The sequence below is a fragment of the Ailuropoda melanoleuca genome, chromosome 12 (assembly GCF_002007445.2).
Source record: "Ailuropoda melanoleuca isolate Jingjing chromosome 12, ASM200744v2, whole genome shotgun sequence".
NCBI lineage: Eukaryota > Metazoa > Chordata > Mammalia > Carnivora > Ursidae > Ailuropoda > Ailuropoda melanoleuca.
Genome location: NC_048229.1, coordinates 52204691 through 52226847, shown reverse-complemented (window position 1 = coordinate 52226847; position 22157 = coordinate 52204691). Strand labels below are relative to the sequence as shown.

The 22157-nt window shown below is 35.9% G+C and overlaps 1 protein-coding gene across 2 annotated transcripts in view; it reads right to left on the bottom strand.

Annotated features, from left to right (window-relative positions):
• The window catches only part of FTO (FTO alpha-ketoglutarate dependent dioxygenase), a 282764-nt gene extending 278819 nt beyond the window's left edge, over positions 1-3945 (bottom strand). For both annotated transcript variants that reach the window (XM_034638936.1, XM_034638937.1), the window contains exon 1: positions 3847-3945. In XM_034638936.1, the coding sequence (XP_034494827.1) occupies positions 3847-3930 (84 nt within the window). In that variant the 5' untranslated portion in view covers positions 3931-3945. The remainder of the gene's footprint in view (positions 1-3846) is intronic.
• Positions 3946-22157: the final 18212 nt, after the last annotated feature.

The window sequence follows — 22157 nt, the reverse complement described above, 5'->3', positions numbered from 1 at the left end:
TCTCTCTCTCTCTCTCTCTCAAATAAATAAATAAAATCTTAAAAAAAAAAAAAAGACTAAAAGGATGAAACTATTTCTAATCAAAAGCTATAACCATGGAAAGCAAGGTAAGACGATAAGGCAAAGTAATGGAGAGAAAAATCAATCAACTGAAACTGGCTCCAAAATGGTACAAACGACAAAATGAAAAGTACATTTTAAAAAGTGGGGGTACCTGGGTGGTTCAGCTGGTTAAGTGTCCAATTCTTGATTTTGTCTCAGGTCATGATATCTAGCCCTACATCAGGCTCCACACTCAGTGCTGAGTCTACCTGAAGATTCTTTCCCTCTTCCTCTGCCCCTATCCCCCCACAATAAATAAATAAATAAATAAATAAATAAATAAATAAATAAATAAATAACATCTTTTAAAAATAATAAAGTAATTAATAAAAATAAAAAAGTGATATAACTGGTTCATAAGGTCAAAAAAAATGAACATGGTAAGTAGAGAAACAGAAAAAATAAAATTAAATCATGCTTCTAGACAGGGAAAGCTCAATGTCTGAGATGAAATACAAACAGAACAGGATTCAAAGCAGATTAGATATCATAAAAGAAAAGAACAGTAACATGAAAACATATCAGTGGAAATTATCCAAAAGGAAGCACAGGTTTAAAAACAAAATTAACAGAGTATTGGTGAGCTGTGAGAGGACTTTAAGCAGTATAATACATGCAGAGTCACCACAGAATAAGAGAATGGAAAAAAGGAAAAGAACTGACCAAAAATTTTCCAAATTTGAGGAAAATTATAAATCCACAGATTCAAATAAATATTCACAGAACCCTAGGCACAAAAAACATAAGGAAATAACACTATAGCACGATATAATCAGACTACTTAAAATCTGTGAAAAGAGAAAATCTTTTTTTTTTTTTAAAGATTTTATTTATTTATTTGACAGAGAGAGACAGCCAGCGAGAGAGGGAACACAAGCAGGGGGAGTGCGAGAGGAAGAAGCAGGCTCCTAGTGGAGGAGCCTGATGTGGGGCTCGATCCCAGAGCACCGGGATCACGCCCTGAGCCGAAGGCAGACGTTTAATGCCTGCGCTACCCAGGCGCCCCAAAAGAGAAAATCTTAAAAGCAGAGAAGAAGAAATAGCATGTACACCAAAACAAATCATTACATGGAATATCTCACTGGAGCAATGTTAGCCAGAAGACAGTGAAAAAAATATTTTCAAATAACTGAGAGAAAAATATTTGTCAACTAGGTTTCTATAGCAAGCCAAAATGTCTTTCAAAAACAAAGGTGAAACAAACATGTTTGCAGATACAGAAAAATAAAAATAATTTAATACCACCAAAGCTTCACTGTAAGAAATGACCTACAAGCAGGAAAAAATGACACTAGACAGAAATCTGAGTTTACACAAAGGAATGAAGAAAATCAAAAATATTAACTACACTGGAAATATAAAAGACCTTATCCTCACTATTTAAATCTCTATGAAAGATAAGCATTTCAAGCAAAAATAATAGTACCTTGTAGGGTTTATAATATATGTAGAAGTGAAACATATAACAATAATACCACAATGGTGAAAGAGAAATGGAAGTATATTGTGATAAGATTCTTACACTACATTTAAAGTGGAATAGTACTACTTATAGAAATATTCTATTAAGATAAAGAAGGATGCTAGAAACCCTAAAGCAACCATAAAATAACAACAAAGAGTTACAGGTAATAGCCAACAAGGGAGAAAAAATGGAATCAGGGAAAAATCAATCCAAAAAGGGAGAAATACAGAAAAAGGAGAACAAACAGTAAATAGTAAAATGGTAGAATTACATTACATATAAACAGTCTAAACAACTCAATTAAAGAGACTGCCAGACTACATTTTAAAAAATCAATATCCAACTATCTGCTGCCTATAACAAATCAACTTCAAATATAAAGAAACAAATAGGTTAAAAGTAAAAGGATGGCTACAACAATATGACCGTAGCTAATGCTACAAAACTATACACTGGAAAATGGTTAAAACAGTAAATTTTATGTTACACATATTTTATGACAATAAAAAAATATTTAAGAGAGTAAAAGAATGGAAAAAATATTTACACCAGTAGTACTCATCAAAAGAAAGTTGAAATAATTCTATTGATACCAGATAAAATGAGTTTCAGAGCAAAGAATATTACAAGAGAGTCATTTCATAATGATAAAGGAGTCAATTCATCAAGAGAACATAGTAATCTTAAATATTGATACAACTAACAACAGACTACAAAATACATGCAGTGAAAACTGAAAGAACAGCAAACAGAAATAAATGATTCCACAATTATAGTCAAAGATTTAAATATCCCTCTCTCAATAATTGGTGGAACAAACAGACAGAACACTCAGTAAGAATACAGAAGACTTGAACAACACTATAAACCAACTTAACCTAATTGACATCTATATAACATTTAACCAAACAATGGCAAAATACACACTTGTCTCAAATACACACAGAACATTGGTAAGATAGACCACACCTAGATATCAATATATTCCTAAAAAATTAGATCATTAAAAAATATCTTCTCTGGGGGAGAATGATGTCAGGAACACAGCTGAATAAGACATCACTCAACTGTGTGCCCCCCTCAACAAAAATAATTGGCATCTATCCACAGACATAAGTGCCTTTATGGTAGCTGCAGGATCCAGCACCATACACTAAGGGACTGTGGAGGCGTCTCACCCACCTATGTAGCAAGTAATAGGTATACATTCCTGGGTCCACTATACACCCAAAACTGGCCCATGAATATACTTCATCCCCTCTAAGCCAAGGTCCAGGAAATGAAAGCTAACTTAGACAATTATCCATGGAAAAGAGGGCCTTTGTGGAGGTGTCGGAGTCCAGTGGAGAAGTTCCAGTACACCATGTGAGCAAGAAAAATCCATGACTTGGGGCGCCTGGGTGGCTCAGTTGTTAAGCGTCTGCCTTCGGCTCAGGGCGTGATCCCGGCATTCTGGGATCGAGCCCCACATCAGGCTCCTCCTCTGGGAGCCTGCTTCTTCCTCTCCCACTCCCCCTGCTTGTGTTCCCTCTCTCACTGGCTGTCTCTATCTCTGTCGAATAAATAAATAAAATCTTTAAAAAAGAAAAAAAAGAAAAATCCATGACTAGACATGTTGGGAGGATAAGAGGAATGATTTGACTTTACTCATGTTACTTCTCCTACAAGGGGGCACAGGTCAGAGCGCAAAGAACCCAGTACCCATCTTAGCCCATGATCTCTCCCATGGTTAAAAGTGAAATTTTGGGGGCGCCTGGGTGGCACAGCGGTTAAGCATCTGCCTTCGGCTCAGGGCATGATCCCGGCGTTATAGGATCGAGCCCCACATCAGGCTCCTCCGCTATGAGCCTGCTTCTTCCTCTCCCACTCCCCCTGCTTGTGTTCCCTCTCTCGCTGGCTGTCTCTCTCTCTCTCTCTGTCAAATAAATAAATAAAATCTTTAAAAAAAAAAAAAACAGCATCTAATCTTAAAAAAAAAAAAAAGTGAAATTTTGTGAGTGAGCAGCCAGCTTTCCAATCTGTACGGGATGCTGGCAAAGAGCACCATTTCTCTCTCATCCCACTGAGGGTATCAAGTCATAAGCTTTGCAACTGGGGGGTAGTGACTGGTTGGTAGAAAAATAGCCAAAGCTTAAAACATACATGTTAAAGGAACAAATATCCTATTAACCATACCGTGGTTAATCAAAAGGCCAACCAACAAGATGCTGGGGTCACCCCACCCACGAATCTGATCCCCCTAACTGGCCCATGGGCACCCAGTGCTCCACAGTTCTCACCCATAAACCCCCATTCTGCAGCAGGCAGGCAGGTGACGAGACCAAGCTTTTCCAGACAGCTAGTGAGCATGCACAGACAGCCATTCTGAATCTAAGGAGATCAAGGAGAGATCACAAACTTGAGCATTTAACACTGCCCTTGGAAAAGCAAAAGGCAAGCTGTCAGTACTCAGTCTGATGCTTTTTGCAGGATTGAGAGAAGACACATAAACGTAAGAATTCTGCCACAAGAGGGAGCAAGAAGTGTGGAACAGGGATATCCATAGAAGGTTTGAGAAACCCTCAGAATCCCTAGTAGGGCTGACAGAAGGTATTTCTCTCTGGAAGTCAGTCGGTAAAGACCAGAGGAGCCAGCAATGCAAGACTTCAAGGAATATGAAAAAATTAGGGAAATGTGATACTATCAAAGAATTGCAGTAATTTGCTGGTAACCAACTTTAAAGACATGGAGATCTGTGATTTGTCCGATAAAGAATTCAAAATAACTATCTGAAGGAAACTCAATAAGCTATGAGAATACACAGAAAGATAATTTGATGAAATTAGGAAAACAATGCATGAACAAAATCGAAAGTTAAACAAAGAGTCAGAAATGATATAGAACCAAACAAATTATGAAGCTGAAAAACACAATGAATGAAATAATAAATACAATAGACAGTATGGACAGCAGAACGGATCAAGCAGAAGAAAGAACCTGTGAAGGAGAAAACAGGACCTCTGAAATTATCCAGATAAAGGAGAACAAGGGGGAAAAATAAAGAGTGAGGAAAGCGTAACTATGAGACACCATCAAGAGAAGTAGAATATGAACCACTGGAGTCTAAGGGGAGGGGGGCGGGGGGGGAGTTGAAGTAGGTAGAAAATACATTCCAAAAAATAATGTCTGAGAATTTCCCAAATCTGGGGAAGGATTTGGCCATCCAAATTCACAATGCTTTTAGGGCCCCCAAACAGATTCAACTCAAAAAGATCTAACTCAAGACACATTATAATAAAACTGTCAAAAATCAAAGACAAAGAAAGAATCTTAAAAGCAGCAAGAGAAGCTTGTCATCTATAAGGGAACTCTTACGAGGCTATGAGTGAATTTCTCAGCAGAAACTTCATAGACCAAGAACAAGTGGGGTGATAAATTCAAGGTGCTGGGGAAAAAAATGCCAACCAAAACTACTAAAAATACTTTGCCTAGCAAAATTGTCCTTCAAAAATGAAGGAAAAATAAAAACTTTCCCAGACAAAATCTGGGTGAGTTCATCCTTACTAGATATGCCTTGCAAGAAATGCTAAAGAATTCTCTAAGCTGAAATGAAAGGATGCTCTTTATTAAAAAAGATAAAAATATACAACATAGAAGTAAAGTACATAGGAAAATTCAGAACTCTATTAGAGTTATACTGTAATATTGTGATGTGCTAACTACTTATCTCTAGTAAAAAGGTTAAAGGACAAAAGCAGTAAAACAACCAAAGCTACACTAATTTGTTAATGTATACTCAATATAAAAAGAGATAAATTGTGACATCAGAAACATAAAAGAGGAAGAATAAAAGGGTAGAGTTTTTGGACCATCTGACTGGCTCAGTTGGTGGCGCATGCAACTCCCGATCTCAGGGTTGTGAGTTCAAGCCCCATAATCAGTGTAGAGATTACTCAAAAACAAAATCTTAAAAAAAAAATTAAGGGTAGAGTTTTTGCACGCAGGTGGAGTTAAGTTGTTATCAGCATAAAACAGTCTGTTCTATGTATAAAATCTTTTATGGAAGCCTCATGGAAACCATAAAGCCAAGCCTTAGAGTAGATACACAAACATTAAGAGAAGGAAATAAATCATCAATACAAAATCAATCAATACAGAAAGGAAGACAAGAAGAAAGGAAAAAAGGAATAAGGGAACTACAAGATAGCCAAAACACAATTGATAAGATAGCATTAGTAAGTCCTTTACTATTAATAATTATTCTAAATGTTAATGGATTGAATGATCCAATCAAAAGACATAGAATAGCTAAATAGATTTTTTTAAAAAGACCCAACTATACACTGCTTACAAGAGACTCACTTAAGCTCTAAAGACACACATAGGCTCAAAGTAAAGGAATGGAAAAAGATAATCCATGCAAAGTGGAAACCAAAAAAGAAAAGGGGTAGCTATACATATATGAAATACACTTTAATTCAACTTTAACAAGAGACAAAGAAGGGCATTATATAATGATAGAGGGGTCAGCTCATCAAGGGAATATAACAATAAGCATGTAAGCACCCAACACTGGAGCACCTAAATACCTTAAACAAATACTAACATATTTGAAGAGAGAAACAGACAACAATATAATAATAGTAGGGGAATTCACTATCCCATCTCAACAATGGATAAATCATCCTGATAGAAAATCAATAGGAAAACATTAAACTTGAACTATACTTTAGACCCAATGGACCTAACAGACATATATAAAACATTCCATCCAACAGCAGCAGAATACACATTCTTCTTAAGCACAAACAGAACATTCTCTGGGTCAGATCGTATGTTAAGCAACAACACAAGTCTTAGCTAATTAAAAAGCAAAAAAAAAATAAGAAACAAAAAGAAAAACTGAAATGATACCAAGGATCTTTTTCAACCAGAATAGTATAAAACTAGAAATCAGTAACAAAAGGAAAGCTGAAAAATCCACAAATATGAGCAAATTAAATAACACACCCCTGAACAACCAACAGGTCAAAGAAGCTATCAAGAAAGCATTTCGAAAATATCTTGAAACAAACAAAATGGAAACAAAATATCAAAACTTATGGGATGCAGCAAAAACAATTCTGAGAAGAAAACTTATAGCGATAAATGCTTAAGAAAACAGAAAGATCTCCAATAAGCAACCTAACTTTATACCTCAAGAAACTAGACAAGAAGAACAAACTAAGCACACGTTTGCAGAAAGAAGGAAATGACCAAAAGTAGAATGGAGAAATGCAATGGAGTCCAAAAAAACAATGGAAAAGAACAAAAAAATTAAGAACTCAGGTTTTGTTGTTTTTTTTTTAAGATAAGCAAAACTGACAAATCTTTAGCTCACCAACTAGGAAAAAAAGAGAGAAGACTCAACTAAATAAAATCAGAAACAGAAGATATTACAACTGATGCCACAGAAATAGAAAGGATTCTAAGAGACTACTATGAACAATTATATACCAATAAATTGAATAATCTAGAATAAATAAATTCCTAGAAACAGTCACCTACTAAGACTGAATCATGAAGAAATAGAAAATCTAAACACACCAGTAACAATCTTTTTAGATTCAATGAGTAATCAAAAACCTCCCAACAAAGAAAAGCTCAGGACCAGATGGTTTCACTGGTTAATCTACCAAACATTTAAAGAAGAATTAATGCAAATCCTGCTCAAACTTTTCCAAAAACTTAAAGAGGAAGGAACACTCCCAAATTCATTGCACAAGGCCAGCATTGCCCTGATACCAGAGCCCAGTAATGATAGAACAAGAAAAAACAAAACAACAACAACAACAACAATACTACAGGCCAATATTCCTGATGAATACAGATGTAAAAGAGTTCTCAAAAAAATATCAGGAAAGCAAATACAACAGCATATTAAAAGGATCATACACCATAATCAAGTGGTATTTATACCTGGTATGCAAGGATATTCAATATACATAAATCAATAAGTGTAACAGACCACATTAATAAAATGTAACATAAAAATCATATGATCATCTCAATAAATGCTAAAGAAAAAAAAAGCTTTTGACAAAATACAATATCCCTGGCATGGTTTAAAAAAAAAAAAAAACCCTCTTTTAAAAATTTTGGTATAGAAAAAAAATGTACCTCAACATAATAAAGGCCGTATAGGACAAGCCCACAGCTAACATCGTACTTAATGAAGAAATGTTCAAAGCTTTTCTTCGAAAATCAAGACAAAGGTGCCTATTCTCACAACTCCTATTCAACATGTTACTAGAAGTCCTAGCTAGAGCAATTAGGCAAGAAAAAGAAATAAAAGACATCCAAATCAAAAAGGAAGAAGCAGCGGTGCCTGATTGGCACAGTCAGTTAAGCATCGACTCTTGGTTTCAGCTCACGTTGTGATCTCAGGGTCATGAGATCAAGCCCTGAATCAGGCTCTGTACTCAGTGCAGAGTCTGCTTGAGACTTTCTCTCTCTCTCCCTCTCCCTCTGCCCTTCTTGCCCCATCCCTGCTCTCTCTCTCGCTCATAAATAAAATAAATCTTAAAAAAAAAAAAAAAGGAAAGTTGTCTCTGGTTGTAGATGGTATTACCTTATTATCTACAGAAAGATCCTAAAGACTCCACCAAAAAACTGTTAGAATAAACAAATAATGCAAAGTTGCAGGATACAAAATCAACACAGAAACCTGCTGGATTTCTCTACACTAACAATGAAATATCTGGAAAAAAACAAACAGCTCTATTCATAATAACCTTATAAAACAATAAAATATTTTAAATTCATTAAAGAGACAAAAGATTTATATACTTTATAAGACTTTGATAAAATAAAATGAAGACAGAAATGAATGGGAAGGTATCCCGTGTTCATGGATTAGAATTAATATTGTTAAATGGGGTGCCTGGGTGGCTCAGTCGTTAAGCATCTGCCTTCAGCTCAGGTCATGATCCCAGGGTCCTGGGATCGAGTCCCGCATCGGGCTCCCTGCTCTGCTGGAATCCTGCTTCTTCCTCTCCCATTCCCCCTGCTTGTGTTCCCTCTCTTGCTGGCTGTCTCTCTCTGTCAAATAAATTAAATAAATAAATATATATATATAGAATTAATATTGCTAAAATGTGCATACTACCCAGCAAAGCCATCTATACATTCAAGGCGATCTCTATCAAAATTCCAGTGGCTTTTTTCACAACAATAAAAAAATACCCTAAACTTATAGGCAACCACAAAAGACCCCAAAACATCCAAAGCAATCCTGAGAAAGAACAAAGCTGGGGGCTTCACATTTTCTGATTTCAAAATATACTACAATGCTATAGTAATAAAAACACTATGTTATTGACATAAAAACAGACACGGAGAGCACTGGAACAGAATTAACAGCCCAAAAATAAATTCTCTATATGTTGTCAATTAATATTTGACAAAATAGCCAAGAATACTCAATGGAGAAAGAATAATCACTTCAATTAATGATGCTGGGAAAACTGGATAATCATATGCAGAGACTGGACCTGGACCCCTAGCCTACACAAGTCACAAAAATTAACTCAAAATGGATTAAAGACTTAAACATAAGACCCAAACTCATAAAACTCCTATAAGAAAAATTAGGGAAAAAGCTCCTTGACATTGGTCTTCACATATTTAGGAGTATGACAAGAAAAGGACAAGCAACAAAAGCAAAAATACATGAGTGGAACTATATCAAACTAAAAAGCTTTTGCACAGGAAAAAAAAAAACGAAGAAAATTAAAAGTCAATTTATGGAATGGGATAAAATGTTTGCAAACCATCTCTCTGAGAAGGAGTTATTATCTAAAATATGTAAGGTACTCATACAACTCAATAGCAAAATTTTTTTAAAAATCTGACTTTAAAAAGGGCAGAGAACCTGAATAGACATTTTTTCCAAGGAAGACATGCAAAGGCCAAGAGAAACATAAAAAGGTGCTCAACATCACTAATCATCAGGAAAATGCAAATCAAATCCACAATGAGGTATCACTTCACACCTGTTAGAATGGCTATTATCAAAAAGAGAAGAGATAACAAGTTTTGGTGAGAAAAGGGAATCCAAATCCTTATGCACTCTTGGCAGGAAAATACAGACACTATGGAATACAATATGGAGGTTCCTCAAAAAATTAAAACTAGAACTATCATATGATATAGCAATCCCACTTCTAGGTACATGTCCAAAAATGAAAACAAAAACCAAAAAAATAAAATCAGGATCTCAAAGAGGTATCCACATTTCCATGTTCACTGAAGCATTATTCACAATAAACAAGATATGGAAACACCCTAGGTGTCCATTTATGGATGAATGGATAAAGATGATATATCTACATAATGGAATATTATCCAGCCATGAGAGAGAAGGAAATCCTGCCACTCAGGATGATATGGATAAACTTTGAGGGCATTATGCTAAGTCAGAAAGATAAAAGACAAATACTGGATGATCTCACTTATGTGTGTAATCTACAAAAGCCAAACTATAAAACAGAAAGCAGAACAGTGGTTGCCAGGGGCTGGGGCAGGCGGAGTGAGGAAAATTGAGAGATGTTGGTCAAAGGGTACAAACTTCTAGTTATAAGACAAGTAAGTTCTAGGGATCTAATGTACAGCATGATGACTATAGCTAACAATACTGAAAGTTGCTAAGGGAGCAGATCTTAAATTATCTCACCAAAAAAAAAAAAAAGTAATTATGTGAGATGACAGAGGTTTTAGTTAACCATACTGTGGTAATCGTTTTGCAATATTCACATGTATCAAGTCATCACATTTTACAACTTAAACTTACACAATGTTATATGTCAATTATACCTCAATAAAGCTGGGGGGTGGGGTATGGTGCCATAACAAAATGAAATTAAGCATCAATAACAGAAATAGATCTAGAAAATCCCTAAATATTTGGAAATTAAATAACCCACTTAAAGATAATCATGGGTCAAAAAAGAAACCAAATAAGAAATTAGAAACTATTTAAAACTGAATGAAAATTAAAAATAAATTTCTGGGATATAGCTATAGCTACAAGCTTATAGTAGAAAAGAAAAATTTCAAATCAATGACCTCAGCTTCTACCTGGAAAAAAATAGAAAAAGAGGAGCAAATGAAATCTGAAGTAAGCAGAGGGAAGAAAATTATAAAAAAACCAGAGTAGAAATTAATGACACAGAAAACAGAAAAGTAAAGAAAATCAAAGAAACCAGAAGATAGTTTTTTGAGAAAAGAAAATTTTAAATCTCTAGCTATACTGATAAGGAAAAAAAAACAAAACACTGAAGTCTCGACATGCCAATTAAAAGGTAAATAAGGAGGTATTATGAACTTAAGCGAATAAATTCTAGAACTTGGACAAAATGGAAAAATTCCCTGAAAGACACAGATTACCAAGGTTCACTCAAGAAGAAGCTAACCTGAATAGCTCTGTATCTAATAATGAAATTGAAGTTGTATTTTTAAAACTTTCCACAAAGAAAACTCTAACCTCAGAACCTTCACTGTTCAATTCTATTAAACATTTCATAAAGAAATACCAATTCTATACAAACTCATACAAAAAAATTAATGAAATTCCCAAAACCAAGCAGAAGTATTACAATAAGATTATATATCAATAGCCCTCAGTAAGATGAATATTCAAATTATTAACAAAATAGCAAACTGAATCTGACAACACATAAAAAAATAATACATCACCAAGTATTATTCCACAAATGCCAGAAGTCTAACATTCTAAAATTGGCATAATTCATATTATGAATCATCAGCTTTACTGATGACTAAGAAAGAAAAACCATATGGTGATATGAAATGATACATTAAGAACATTAGATAATACCCAACATCAATCCTGCTTAATACACTCAGTAAACAAAGGAACTTACTCAACCTGAGAAAGGAATCTGTGAAAATCATAGAGCTAACATCATACCTAGCAATGAAAAGACTAAACGATTTCACGTATGATTCAGAAAAAGGCAAGGATGTCTGTTGTCATCCCTCTATTCAAGATTGTACTGAAGGTTCTAACCAGTGCAATACAGCTGGAAAAAGAAATGAAAGGCATCCAGACTAGGAAGAAATTAAGAAAGATAAAACTGTCTTTATTTGCATATAACATGAGCACCTATATAGAAAATCATACAAGTTCTACCAAAAATGCGACTACAACTAATAAGTTCGGCAAGGTTGCAGGATACAATCTACAGGACAAGCTTGCAAGATCAATAGGCAAAAATCAGTTCTACGATACCAGTAACCAATTAAATGAAATTGAAATTTTTTTAAATATCACTTACAATAACATCAAAAATTAAAAACTGCTTAGGGGAAAACCTGGCAAATGGTTTTCCAAACTCACACAAGAAACAAGAAGAAGACAATGTTAAAAGAAATTAAAGAATTTCTAAATAAATGTGGAGATATGCTATGTTCAGGATCAGGAGACTCAATAAACTGTCAAACTGTCCTCAAAATGATGCAATCCCAATCCAAAATCCCTGTAGGCTTTTTCAGTAAAAACTAACACAATTAAAATTTATATGGAAATGCAAAGACCTAAAGTGGGTCTTTAGATCAAACTCTGCAAAAGAAGAATAAAGTTGAAGGACTTCACTCTACCTCCCAAGACTTATACAAAATTACAGAAATCAAGGCAGTGTGGTACTGGCATAAAAGTAGACAAATAAATGGGACAAAACAGAAACCCAAAGTAGACACACCTATTTGTGATCAATGGATTCTGAGAAAGATTCAAAGTTAATTCAAAGGAGGAAGAAAAAAAATCTGTTCAATAAATAATCCTTGAAGAATTAGATCTCCATATTAAAGCAAATAAACAAGAACTTCAATCCACATCTTGTATCATATATAGAAATTAACTCTAAATGAATATATCAATATAAAACACAACTATAAAAATTAATAAACTAAAACTCTAACACCAGTGGAAGAAAACATAAATTCTTTAAGTCTTTAGGCTAGGCAAGGCAGTTTTCTTAAACATGAAACCAAAAGCACAATCCATAAAAGAAAAAAAAATTATAACTTTCATCAAGAACTTCTACTCTCAAAACCCTTCATGCTAGAACTCTAATACACTGCTCTCGTGAAAATAAAATGGTCCAACCAGTCTGGAAGACAATCTTCCAATTTCTGAAAAAGTTAGATATAGACCTAAAACATGATGGCATATGTCCATACAAAAACGTATACAATAAATGTTCAAAGCAGCTTTATCTGTAATTGCCAATAATTGGAAATAACCCAAATGCCCGTCAACAAGTGAACAAATAAGGAAACAAGAGTATACTAAAAAAAAAAAAGGAAAAGAAATGATGGTGTTTCGATACAAAAATCACTACTCAGCAATAAAAAGAATGAATTACTGACACAACAACATGGATAAATCTCAAAACCACTATGCTGAGTGAAAGAAGCCAGGCCAAAACAAAGAGTACTGTACTGGATCAGTCCATTCATGTAAAATTCTAGAAAATGCGAATTAATCGACAGTGACAAAGAGCAGATGAGTGGTTGACTGGGGCCAGGGCTGGAGGGAAGAGGAGGGAAGCATCTAAGAGGCATAAAGAAACTACAGGGGGTAATGAATAATACTCAACAAGTCTATACATGTGTCAAAACTTATCAAGTTGTGTAATTTAAATATGTGCAATTTTTCCGTATGTCAGTTATACTTCAATAGACCGGTTTTTAAAAAAGAGAAAAGGGAAAGTGAGGATTACTGAAATACTGCGGATATGGCCTGCAAAACTGGACCTGTTGTCATTTGGAGCAGAGACTCTGGATACTATTCAGTTTCTTTCATCACTTTCATCAAACTTCCTACTACTTCTAGAGGCAATTTAAGTAATGCACATTTTTCAAGATATGTATCCATTTCATCTAAGTTAGCTCTCAAATGTATTTTTTTATCATTCTTAGAAATCAGGAACATCAGTTGTGTACCCTCTTTTGAGTCCCTAATACCAGATCACACAGGATTTGCTTCTTTCTCACATTCTCATTATTGCTCTCCAGAGTTTTAGTTTTGTATTTATTTTAAAACAGAAAAGTAGTATTTTAAACCAATAATTAGTGAATTTTCCATCCATTTCTATGCTGACCCTTGTTTCCTGTATTAAAAACCTTCCCTCTGGATTCACTTTTGTTCTTACTAAATTGTAACAGTTCTAGTGAGAATCCATGGATGGTAACTCTCCTCTCATCTTTTTTTATGACTGAAAATAACGATACCTTTTCATCAGTTTTTAAAACTGAAATTAATTATAATCTTCCCTTAGCACTTTGAAGATTTTATTCTCCTATCTTCTAGCATCTAGCATCTTGCTAATAAGAATCTCTCTTTTGGGGGCACCTGGGTGGCTCAGATGGTTGAGTGTCTGCCTTCAGCTTGGGTCATACTCTCCAGGTCCTGGGATCAAGCCCCATGTTGGGCTCCCAACTCAGCAGGGAGTCTGCTTCTGCCTTTCCCCCTGCTTGTGCTCTGTCTCGCTCTCAAATGAATAAATAAAATCTTAAAAAAAAAATCTTTCTTTTGTAAATAATTTGCATTTGGGAAGAAGGGTAAATCTCAAGGATTTTTTTTTCTTTATATCCCTTGTATTTTAGTTTCAAAATGACGGTCCTGATCAAAGTATCTGGAGACTCATGTCTTTCATTATATAAGGAAAATTCTCAACTCTTAGGTCTTCACATTTTGCTTCTCCATCACGACCTTCATTGTCTTTTTCTGAAACTCCTGACAGACATATGTATATGTTGGAACTTCTCAATATATTGTGCAAGTCTGCTACATGCGTGTTCTCATTCTCTCGTTCTCTCTCTCTCTTTCATTCTCTCTCTCTCCCTCCCTCCCTCTCTTAATCTTTTGTCCCTTCATGCTGCCTTCTGGGTGAATTCCTTAATGCTCTTCTCCAATTCACTTTAATTCTATCTAAAGTTCACCCCATCTATTGAGTTTATTATTTCTATGACATCAGTTTTCATTTTCAAAATGTAGAACTGGCTCTTTTTCATGTACCTCTGTTCCTGTTCCATTTGTGTATATTTGGGGGCTTTTTAAATTTTCATTTTCATTAATGTGATGCATCTATTTATCCCTTGAATTTCCTGAACATTTAAACATGCTTATTTTAGTTTGACTTTTTTTTTTTTTTTTGAGTGAGGCTGTATGCCCAGTGTGGGCCTTGAACACATGACCCCAAGATCAAAAGTTGCATGCTATACTGAGCCAGCCAGGCACCCCAGTCCTTGACTTCTCTATAAAATTAATCTCATCTGGAATAATTAATTTTCTCACTGTTGAGTTTATTAGCTATTTTTTTTTCAAATTTTTATTTAAAATCTAGTTAGTTAATTTATGGTGTAATACTGTTTTCAGGAATAGAACTCAGTGATTCATCACTTACATTTAACACCCAGCATTCAACACGACAAGTACATTTGTTTTCTTTAAAGTTTTTTGGTTTGTTTGTTTTGTATTTTGTTTTGAAGGCTAATTCTGAGTGGACGGCTCTTCTGTCTTTGCTTTTTTTTTTTTTTCCCTTCCTCTCTCTCTCCATCTGTGCTCACCTTTCCCTCCACAGTGATTCTGTAGTTGCCTCTACAAGGATCCCTATACTGCCAGTCCAAGACCAAGTCTCATATCATGGTGATTTGAAGTACCACATTCTCTCCCCATTACTCCATGATCAAACAGACTGACTTTCTATTCTCGAAAGTTATTCTATCCTCTCCTGCTCCTCAGACCCATAGCTCCATATAAGCTATTCCCCTGACATGTTGGTCTTTCTTGAGTTCCCTTTTATGAGAAATACAACTTCACCTCCACCTCTGGCTTTATGCAGTGAACCCAGTTCTGGTTCCATCTCAAGGAGTAAACTTTCCGTCCCCATAACCCCATAGGACTTAAATTAACAACTGCTACTTTTTATTTCCACACCCGAAGCCTTTGCAGGACCATGCCTTCAACCCAGCTTATCCCCTTACGTTTAGTTCTCTTCCTGGTGCACAACAATATCTTGCCTCCTGTAAGCCCACCAATGACTCTTTTTTATCTTTTATTCTTCTAATGTGTTAGCAATCATTGACATGTATTTGGAGCAGGAGGCATATGCAAGCTATAAGCTTACTGCACCATTTGACAAGCAGGCACAGATGATTTCTTTCTGATAAAAATTCTTAGCAGGAGATTCACTAGGTCAAAAGGTAGACTCTTTTAAGACTCTCGATTCATATTGTGAAATTGCCCTCCAGGAAAACGGTATCCATTTCATGCCCATTAACAGACAATACCCATTTCTTCATTTACTCACACATCAATTATTATCAAACTTTTCAATCTCTGGCAGGTTGATAAATGGAAAAAACAAGTTCACTCTCATTTACATTTCTTTGATTATTAATCAGGTTGAGTAACTTTTCATATGTTAAGTGCCACTTGCAGTAGCTCTTTTGTGAAATGCCTCTTCATGACTCTTTTGCTGGCATATTTATCTTTGCCTGTTCCAGATCTAAGAATCGATACTTTGTGTCCATATAAAGACAACGAATCTGGGCATTACGCAAGTTAATTAGTTAGAATTCTCATTTCTCTTTCCTTTTTTTATCATAAGCACCTTTCTAACAAATTACTCAGTTCCTAATAGAGTTCACCTCTTGCAGCAAGCTGTAACACTAGACTTTTCGGCACTTTTAAAATGTCCTCCCTAAGAGAGCACCTTTCACTGTAATTCATACTTTCCCAAGTATTCCACAAAGTTAACAACAGCATTCCTTGTTCTTGTAAATTACTCTGACAAGAAATCTTTTTACAAGAAATTTTTCGTAAGTTAAACCACACATATAAAATATATACTTTAGCTCTTCAGACAATAATTTGAGTATCAAAACCTATTTGTCTCACCAACCTGATCTTAAGTTCCAAGCACCTACAATCATCAATTTTAAGAATGCAGTCCAAGTTTCAAAAGGAAAAGTTTCATGAAGAAAAAAATTCCTATAATGAAAATCAGCTAAACAAGTTCTAAAAAGAAATGAAGGTTGGGGAGTGATTGTGGAAAGGACTGGAACTTTAGAAGGGTACTTTACATATCCGAAGACTACATTATTACCATCAAAGCAAAAAGTACCTCTAACAAAATAAAATGTTGGATTCTTTACTCAGGGATAATGGCTTAGAAAGAACAATTCTAACTTCTTTTGACTTCATCTGGACAAACTACCTTGTAAACTACACGTTCCCTGAGCCACCTCCAAGTACCACCAACAGAGAGAATCACTTACCCAAGATTCTTCACAATCAAAATACTGCCCATAATTTTGCAGACAAATACAAGAACAAAGACAATATAATTCCAAATCACAAGAGAGATAACAGATTAATTAAAACTCCCTCACTGCCATTGTACCTATATTCTAGCTTCAAGGACCTAAAAATTCACCTCTTATATTTCCAAGAAGAGAACAACTCTCCTCTTAGCCACACCTGTTTAGATGAAAAAGTCACATTCCCTCAATCATATTTCAATCTTCAGGGAATTTCCACCTTGAGATTTCATACCTTACTCGTCTACTCAAAGGTCAGAGGACAGAGTGCCATGAGATTTCACCTTGTGTCCTGCCCAGCTAAGCATTAGTATGATCAATCTAAGCACTTTCTTGCTAGCAGTCCAATTGTAAATAATAACACTTGAGATCAGTAGGATTTCTGACTTCTTTGTAATTTTACAAAGCTTTAAGCATTAAACCATGATCAAACAACCTGCCATGGGAAAGCAGATGTACACGATGTTGCAGTAAAGACATCAGTAAGTGACCTCAGTGACTGTCCATTAAATAATCCTTAGCTCTCTACTGTCCCCTTTCTGGCTCTCTGCTGTTTCCACAGCAAGTGCTGCATAATCAGACATTAAATACTTTCCCTTGTGTGGCCACAAGTGAATTATAGAACACATGATATATTACTTTAACAACAACAAAAATCCCTTAGCTGCTAACAGAGCTATATCAACTATTAGTTTTGTCTAGCAGTTATAAAAAGTTAAAGAAAAATACCTGAAAGAGTAAGTTATTTAATAACTATTTTAGTTGTGTAACACAAAGTCGTTACTTCTTTTTGTTTTCATTTATCCATTCTCAGGATTCCAGAAAGCCAATACACACTCTTTATTACCAAAATTTCGTGATTAAGGCATTGCATAAAACTCTCTAATTCCATCAGCATGCATTTAATCTTATTTCAATACGTGCATTTACAAGTTTCCTCTTCCAATTATATCACTAATGAAAAATTAACACTGCTGGCTTTTCTGATAGAAAGTAATAGGGGTGCCTGGGCAGCTCAGTAGGTTGAGCCTCAGACTCTTGATTTGGGCTCAGGTTGTGATCTCAGGGTAGTGAGATCGTGCCCCACAGTGGGTCTGGCTCAACAGGAATCTGCTTGTCCCTCTCCCTCCCCTAGCTTGTACATGTGCATGCACCTTTTCTCTCTCTAAAATGAAATCTTAAAAAAAAAAAAAGTGAATAATAATTCTAAAGTTATTCTTCTCCTACAAATATGCTAAGGCTTGCAACCTAATCTAACTATCATGTGTGTGTAATTTCATCATGCTGTGAAATACACAACTCCGATCCAAGATATAATAACCAGAAGACCAGGCTTTCCACTAAGTTATTCGGATTTTATCTGCAGATGAACTAGGTATCTCTTTAAGTAGCCTCCAAACAACTTGAAAAAAGGCAGAAGAGCATAGCTTAAAATAATGGTTAAGAGCTCAGGCTCTAAAATTAGACTTTACCGGTTCAAATCCTGACTCTGCCAATTACTTGCTGTGTGAACTTGAGCAAGTTACTTAGCCACCTTGTGCCTCCATTTCCCCATCTACAGAAGAGATACAGAAATCAAACCTACCACACAGGAATGTTATGAAGATTAAATCAAATGGGTTATTATTTGTAAAGAAATAAATGCGTGTGCAATTACAAAACAAACACTACATAAGTGTTTAATACATTTTACTTAATTATATTTAATACAAGTTTAGAAATAGACTAAAAAGATAAATAATTTTGTCTGTCCTCACGGGCCCATTCCTTCCTGCCATCCTTGGGGTTATGTGCCAGTTACCACAGTTCTACCTGACATTACCAAGCAACCTCTTTTCTTCCTGGGTCTCTTCTCTTCATCCTTTGTGCTTACGTTAGCTCAGACTTAAAAGAAAAAAAAAAAAATCCTGCCACTTAAAAAAAATAATTAATTAATTAGTTAATTAAACTCTTCTTGGCTTTTCCCACTTACCACTCCAGCTAACAACCCATTGCATCTTTCCGTTCCCTACCAAACTTCCTGAAGAACCATGGAAGATGGATGCCCAGAAGTCCTACTGTCTCTTTTGCCCTGAGCCCTGCTATGATGTGGCTTCTACCACTGCCAATTCTACCAAAACAATTCTTCTCAAGGTCAATAATCAACCCCATCTACTAAAATGCGGCATCACCCTCTTGGTCATTTGAGAAGCACTGGACATAGTTACCTGCATCTCTTTCTCAAAATCCCCTTTATGCTTGGTTTCAATAACACCCTCCCTCCCCGCTCCGTATGTTCCTCTGGCCTAAACTCCCTCCTCATCTGTTTCTGGGCTTGCTTTCTCTGCCCTTCATAGCAGACATTCTCTACCCTTCTTCCTCATCAAAGCAGTCTTTCTTTAAGCAATCTCATCTTCTTATAACACGTTCCTTAAAGATAACGCTCAAATCCTCATCTCCAGCCCAAATCTATATTTAAAACTGTCTCCAGGATATTACAACATGCAAGTGCCCCCCCCCAACCCCGGCACCTGAGATTCAATAAGCCCAAATCAAAGTCAACATTCTCCTTTCCTACCTTCTTAAGTCTGTTTCTCCTGTTTTTAATCTTAAATTCATGCCATTGCCCACCAGACTGACAATGTTGGATTATGGTAATTGGCGGTAATCAGCATTTCAATCTATGCTAACTCTGTTCATGGTTAGGAAAATCTTAAAAGGATGAGGTGGCTATCATTATTCCCATTTCAAAGAAGTGAAAACCAAGACTTGGATAAATAAAATACCCGGTTCAAAATCCAGAAGCTAGTAAATCTCACACCTGGGATGATTTCACCCATTTTATCTACAAAGCCCAGGCTGCACAGTACACTGGGGATGCTTATTTAAACCTAAAGGTACACATTCCAAGCACCGCCTCTACTCAAAGGCCTGTCCAAAGAGGACAACAGTGATCATGACAGATGTTTCAAGACAGATATTCCTGCTTTCATGGGACTCAACGTATGAGAGAAGTGTCAATTAGACAAGCAAACTACAATCAAATGCAGGAAGTTCTATGATATAGGAAGCAAAGGGTGGTACTGAGGCAAGTAACTTGGAAGGATAGGGAGATTTTGGGGAAGGCTTTCCATAAGAAGGGACATCTGAGCTGAGAACTGAAACATCAGAGGGTATGAGCCAAGCAGAGAGAAACAGTGGTCAAACGGGTTCCAGAGAGACTATCTCACCACAGTTCGGAGGACTATTACCACCACCACCACCAACCACCAAAGTGTGGGCACAGATGTAGAGAAGTTAGAAGCCTTAGGCACTGCTGGTGGGAATGTACAATGGTGCCGTCACTGTGGAAAAGAGTCTGGACATTCCTCAAAAAATGAAGCAATTCCATTTCTGCATATATACCCCCCAAAACTGGAAGCTAGGTCTCAAAAAGATACTTGTACACCCATATGCATAACAGCATTCTTCACGACGGCCAAAAATGGAAGCAACCCAAGTGTCCATCAGCGGACAAACAGATCAAAAAAAGCGGCATATTCATACAACAGAATATTATTCATCCTTAAAAAGGTAGGAAATTCTGACACATACTATAACATGAATAAACCTTGAGCAACACTATGCTAAGTGAAATAAGCCAGTCACAAAGGACACATGCTGCATGATTCCTATTCCATGAGGTCTGGGAAGAGAGGTAAATGGGAATTGTGTTTTATGGGGACAGAGTTTCCATACTGGAATGATGAGAAAGTTCTGGAGACGGACAGTGGTGATGGCTGCATGACTATCAGAAATATACTTAATGCCATTAACCTGTATGCTTAAAAAAGGGTGAAATGGTAAATTTTGTGTTATATGTATTTTACCACAATTTTTTAAAAAAATTGTTCCAAACATTAGGCACAATATTGTGGAAGTCAGAAAGCAAAACAAGAACATGGAGAACCTGAGGAAATCAAAAAGTTCAGAAAAAAGACCAAAACATACAGGCAGTTGCCATGATTTCTAAACTAGACATGATCTGAAGAGCCTGAGACCATATACTGTTCTCCAAATAAAGTTAACCATGCAGGATTTTTTTGGCATCATGGAGTTACACCAGAAAAAAATGTTAACAATTGTCTAATGAGAAATGAGAGCCTTCTCTAGCTTCAAAGTTAGGAAACTTCCATCGAATTCCAAGAGCACTGTAAAGTTTTTCTAGGCTGAGGGTGAAGAGGAGACTTACATGAAGTCTAAACCACAAAGAGTCTCAGGGCTCCATGACAGCTCTGAAAAGACAAGTAGTACTTGTTGCTTTTGGAATACACCCTAGCTAATAAGGGGGAAAATATGCCTTTGCCCATGTTCTCTGAAGATATGGGAGATCTTGAGCTCATGTCGCAGATCATTAGAGCTCTGCCTGCTAGTTAGATTACACATGAGGTTACGCCAATGGTTCCATTTTCAGGGTAACTCTCTCATCCGTAAAACTCAATTCAGGCTAAACTCTGGCATACAAAGTCCTTGCTCAGACAATATCCTTATATTTGCATGTATGTAAATGAGCATATACATACTCATATATTTATATGTATATAAATGAGCATACCACACAAAATACAGGTCATATTAATTTTAAGGTGCACAGCTATGACAGATCTTAAGCCACTTTCATCACTGAAATATATTACAGCTTTTACAAATGTACTACAGTCTTACACTACATTATCTCATTTCCAAAATGAAATTTGGCATGTGATTAATTTATTCAAACACCTGGTTCTTATTACTTTTGCAATAATGCTGGAAGGGGAAAATACAATGTACTTGCACACTTACTGATAGAGCACAGTATTTGTACAAGTAAGAGGCACACACCCAAGGCCTCCCTACTCCCCAGGAGGTAACCACCCCCACAAGACCAAGGCAGCATCCAGTACCAGGTATTCTCCCAAAGACAGAAAAATGGAAATAGAGGTTGAGCACAAATAAGGTCAATTCTGTATCAAAAGCAGAACAGCATATAGAGAGGTAAACAGGAGGTCAGGGGTAAAGAAAGAGCAAAGATGAAAGAGAGGGAATTTATAAACTTCAGTTAAGGCTTAAATCTGAAGAAGACCCCTCAGATTATAATTTCCTAAACTCAGGAATCTATACAGTTTACTCCCAATTCAGGGCACATATTCTATAAAAGCTGAAAGAACGTCATTTCCTGGGAAAGAAACATAGCCCCGTTTGCTTCTTGTGCTCTTCCCAACGA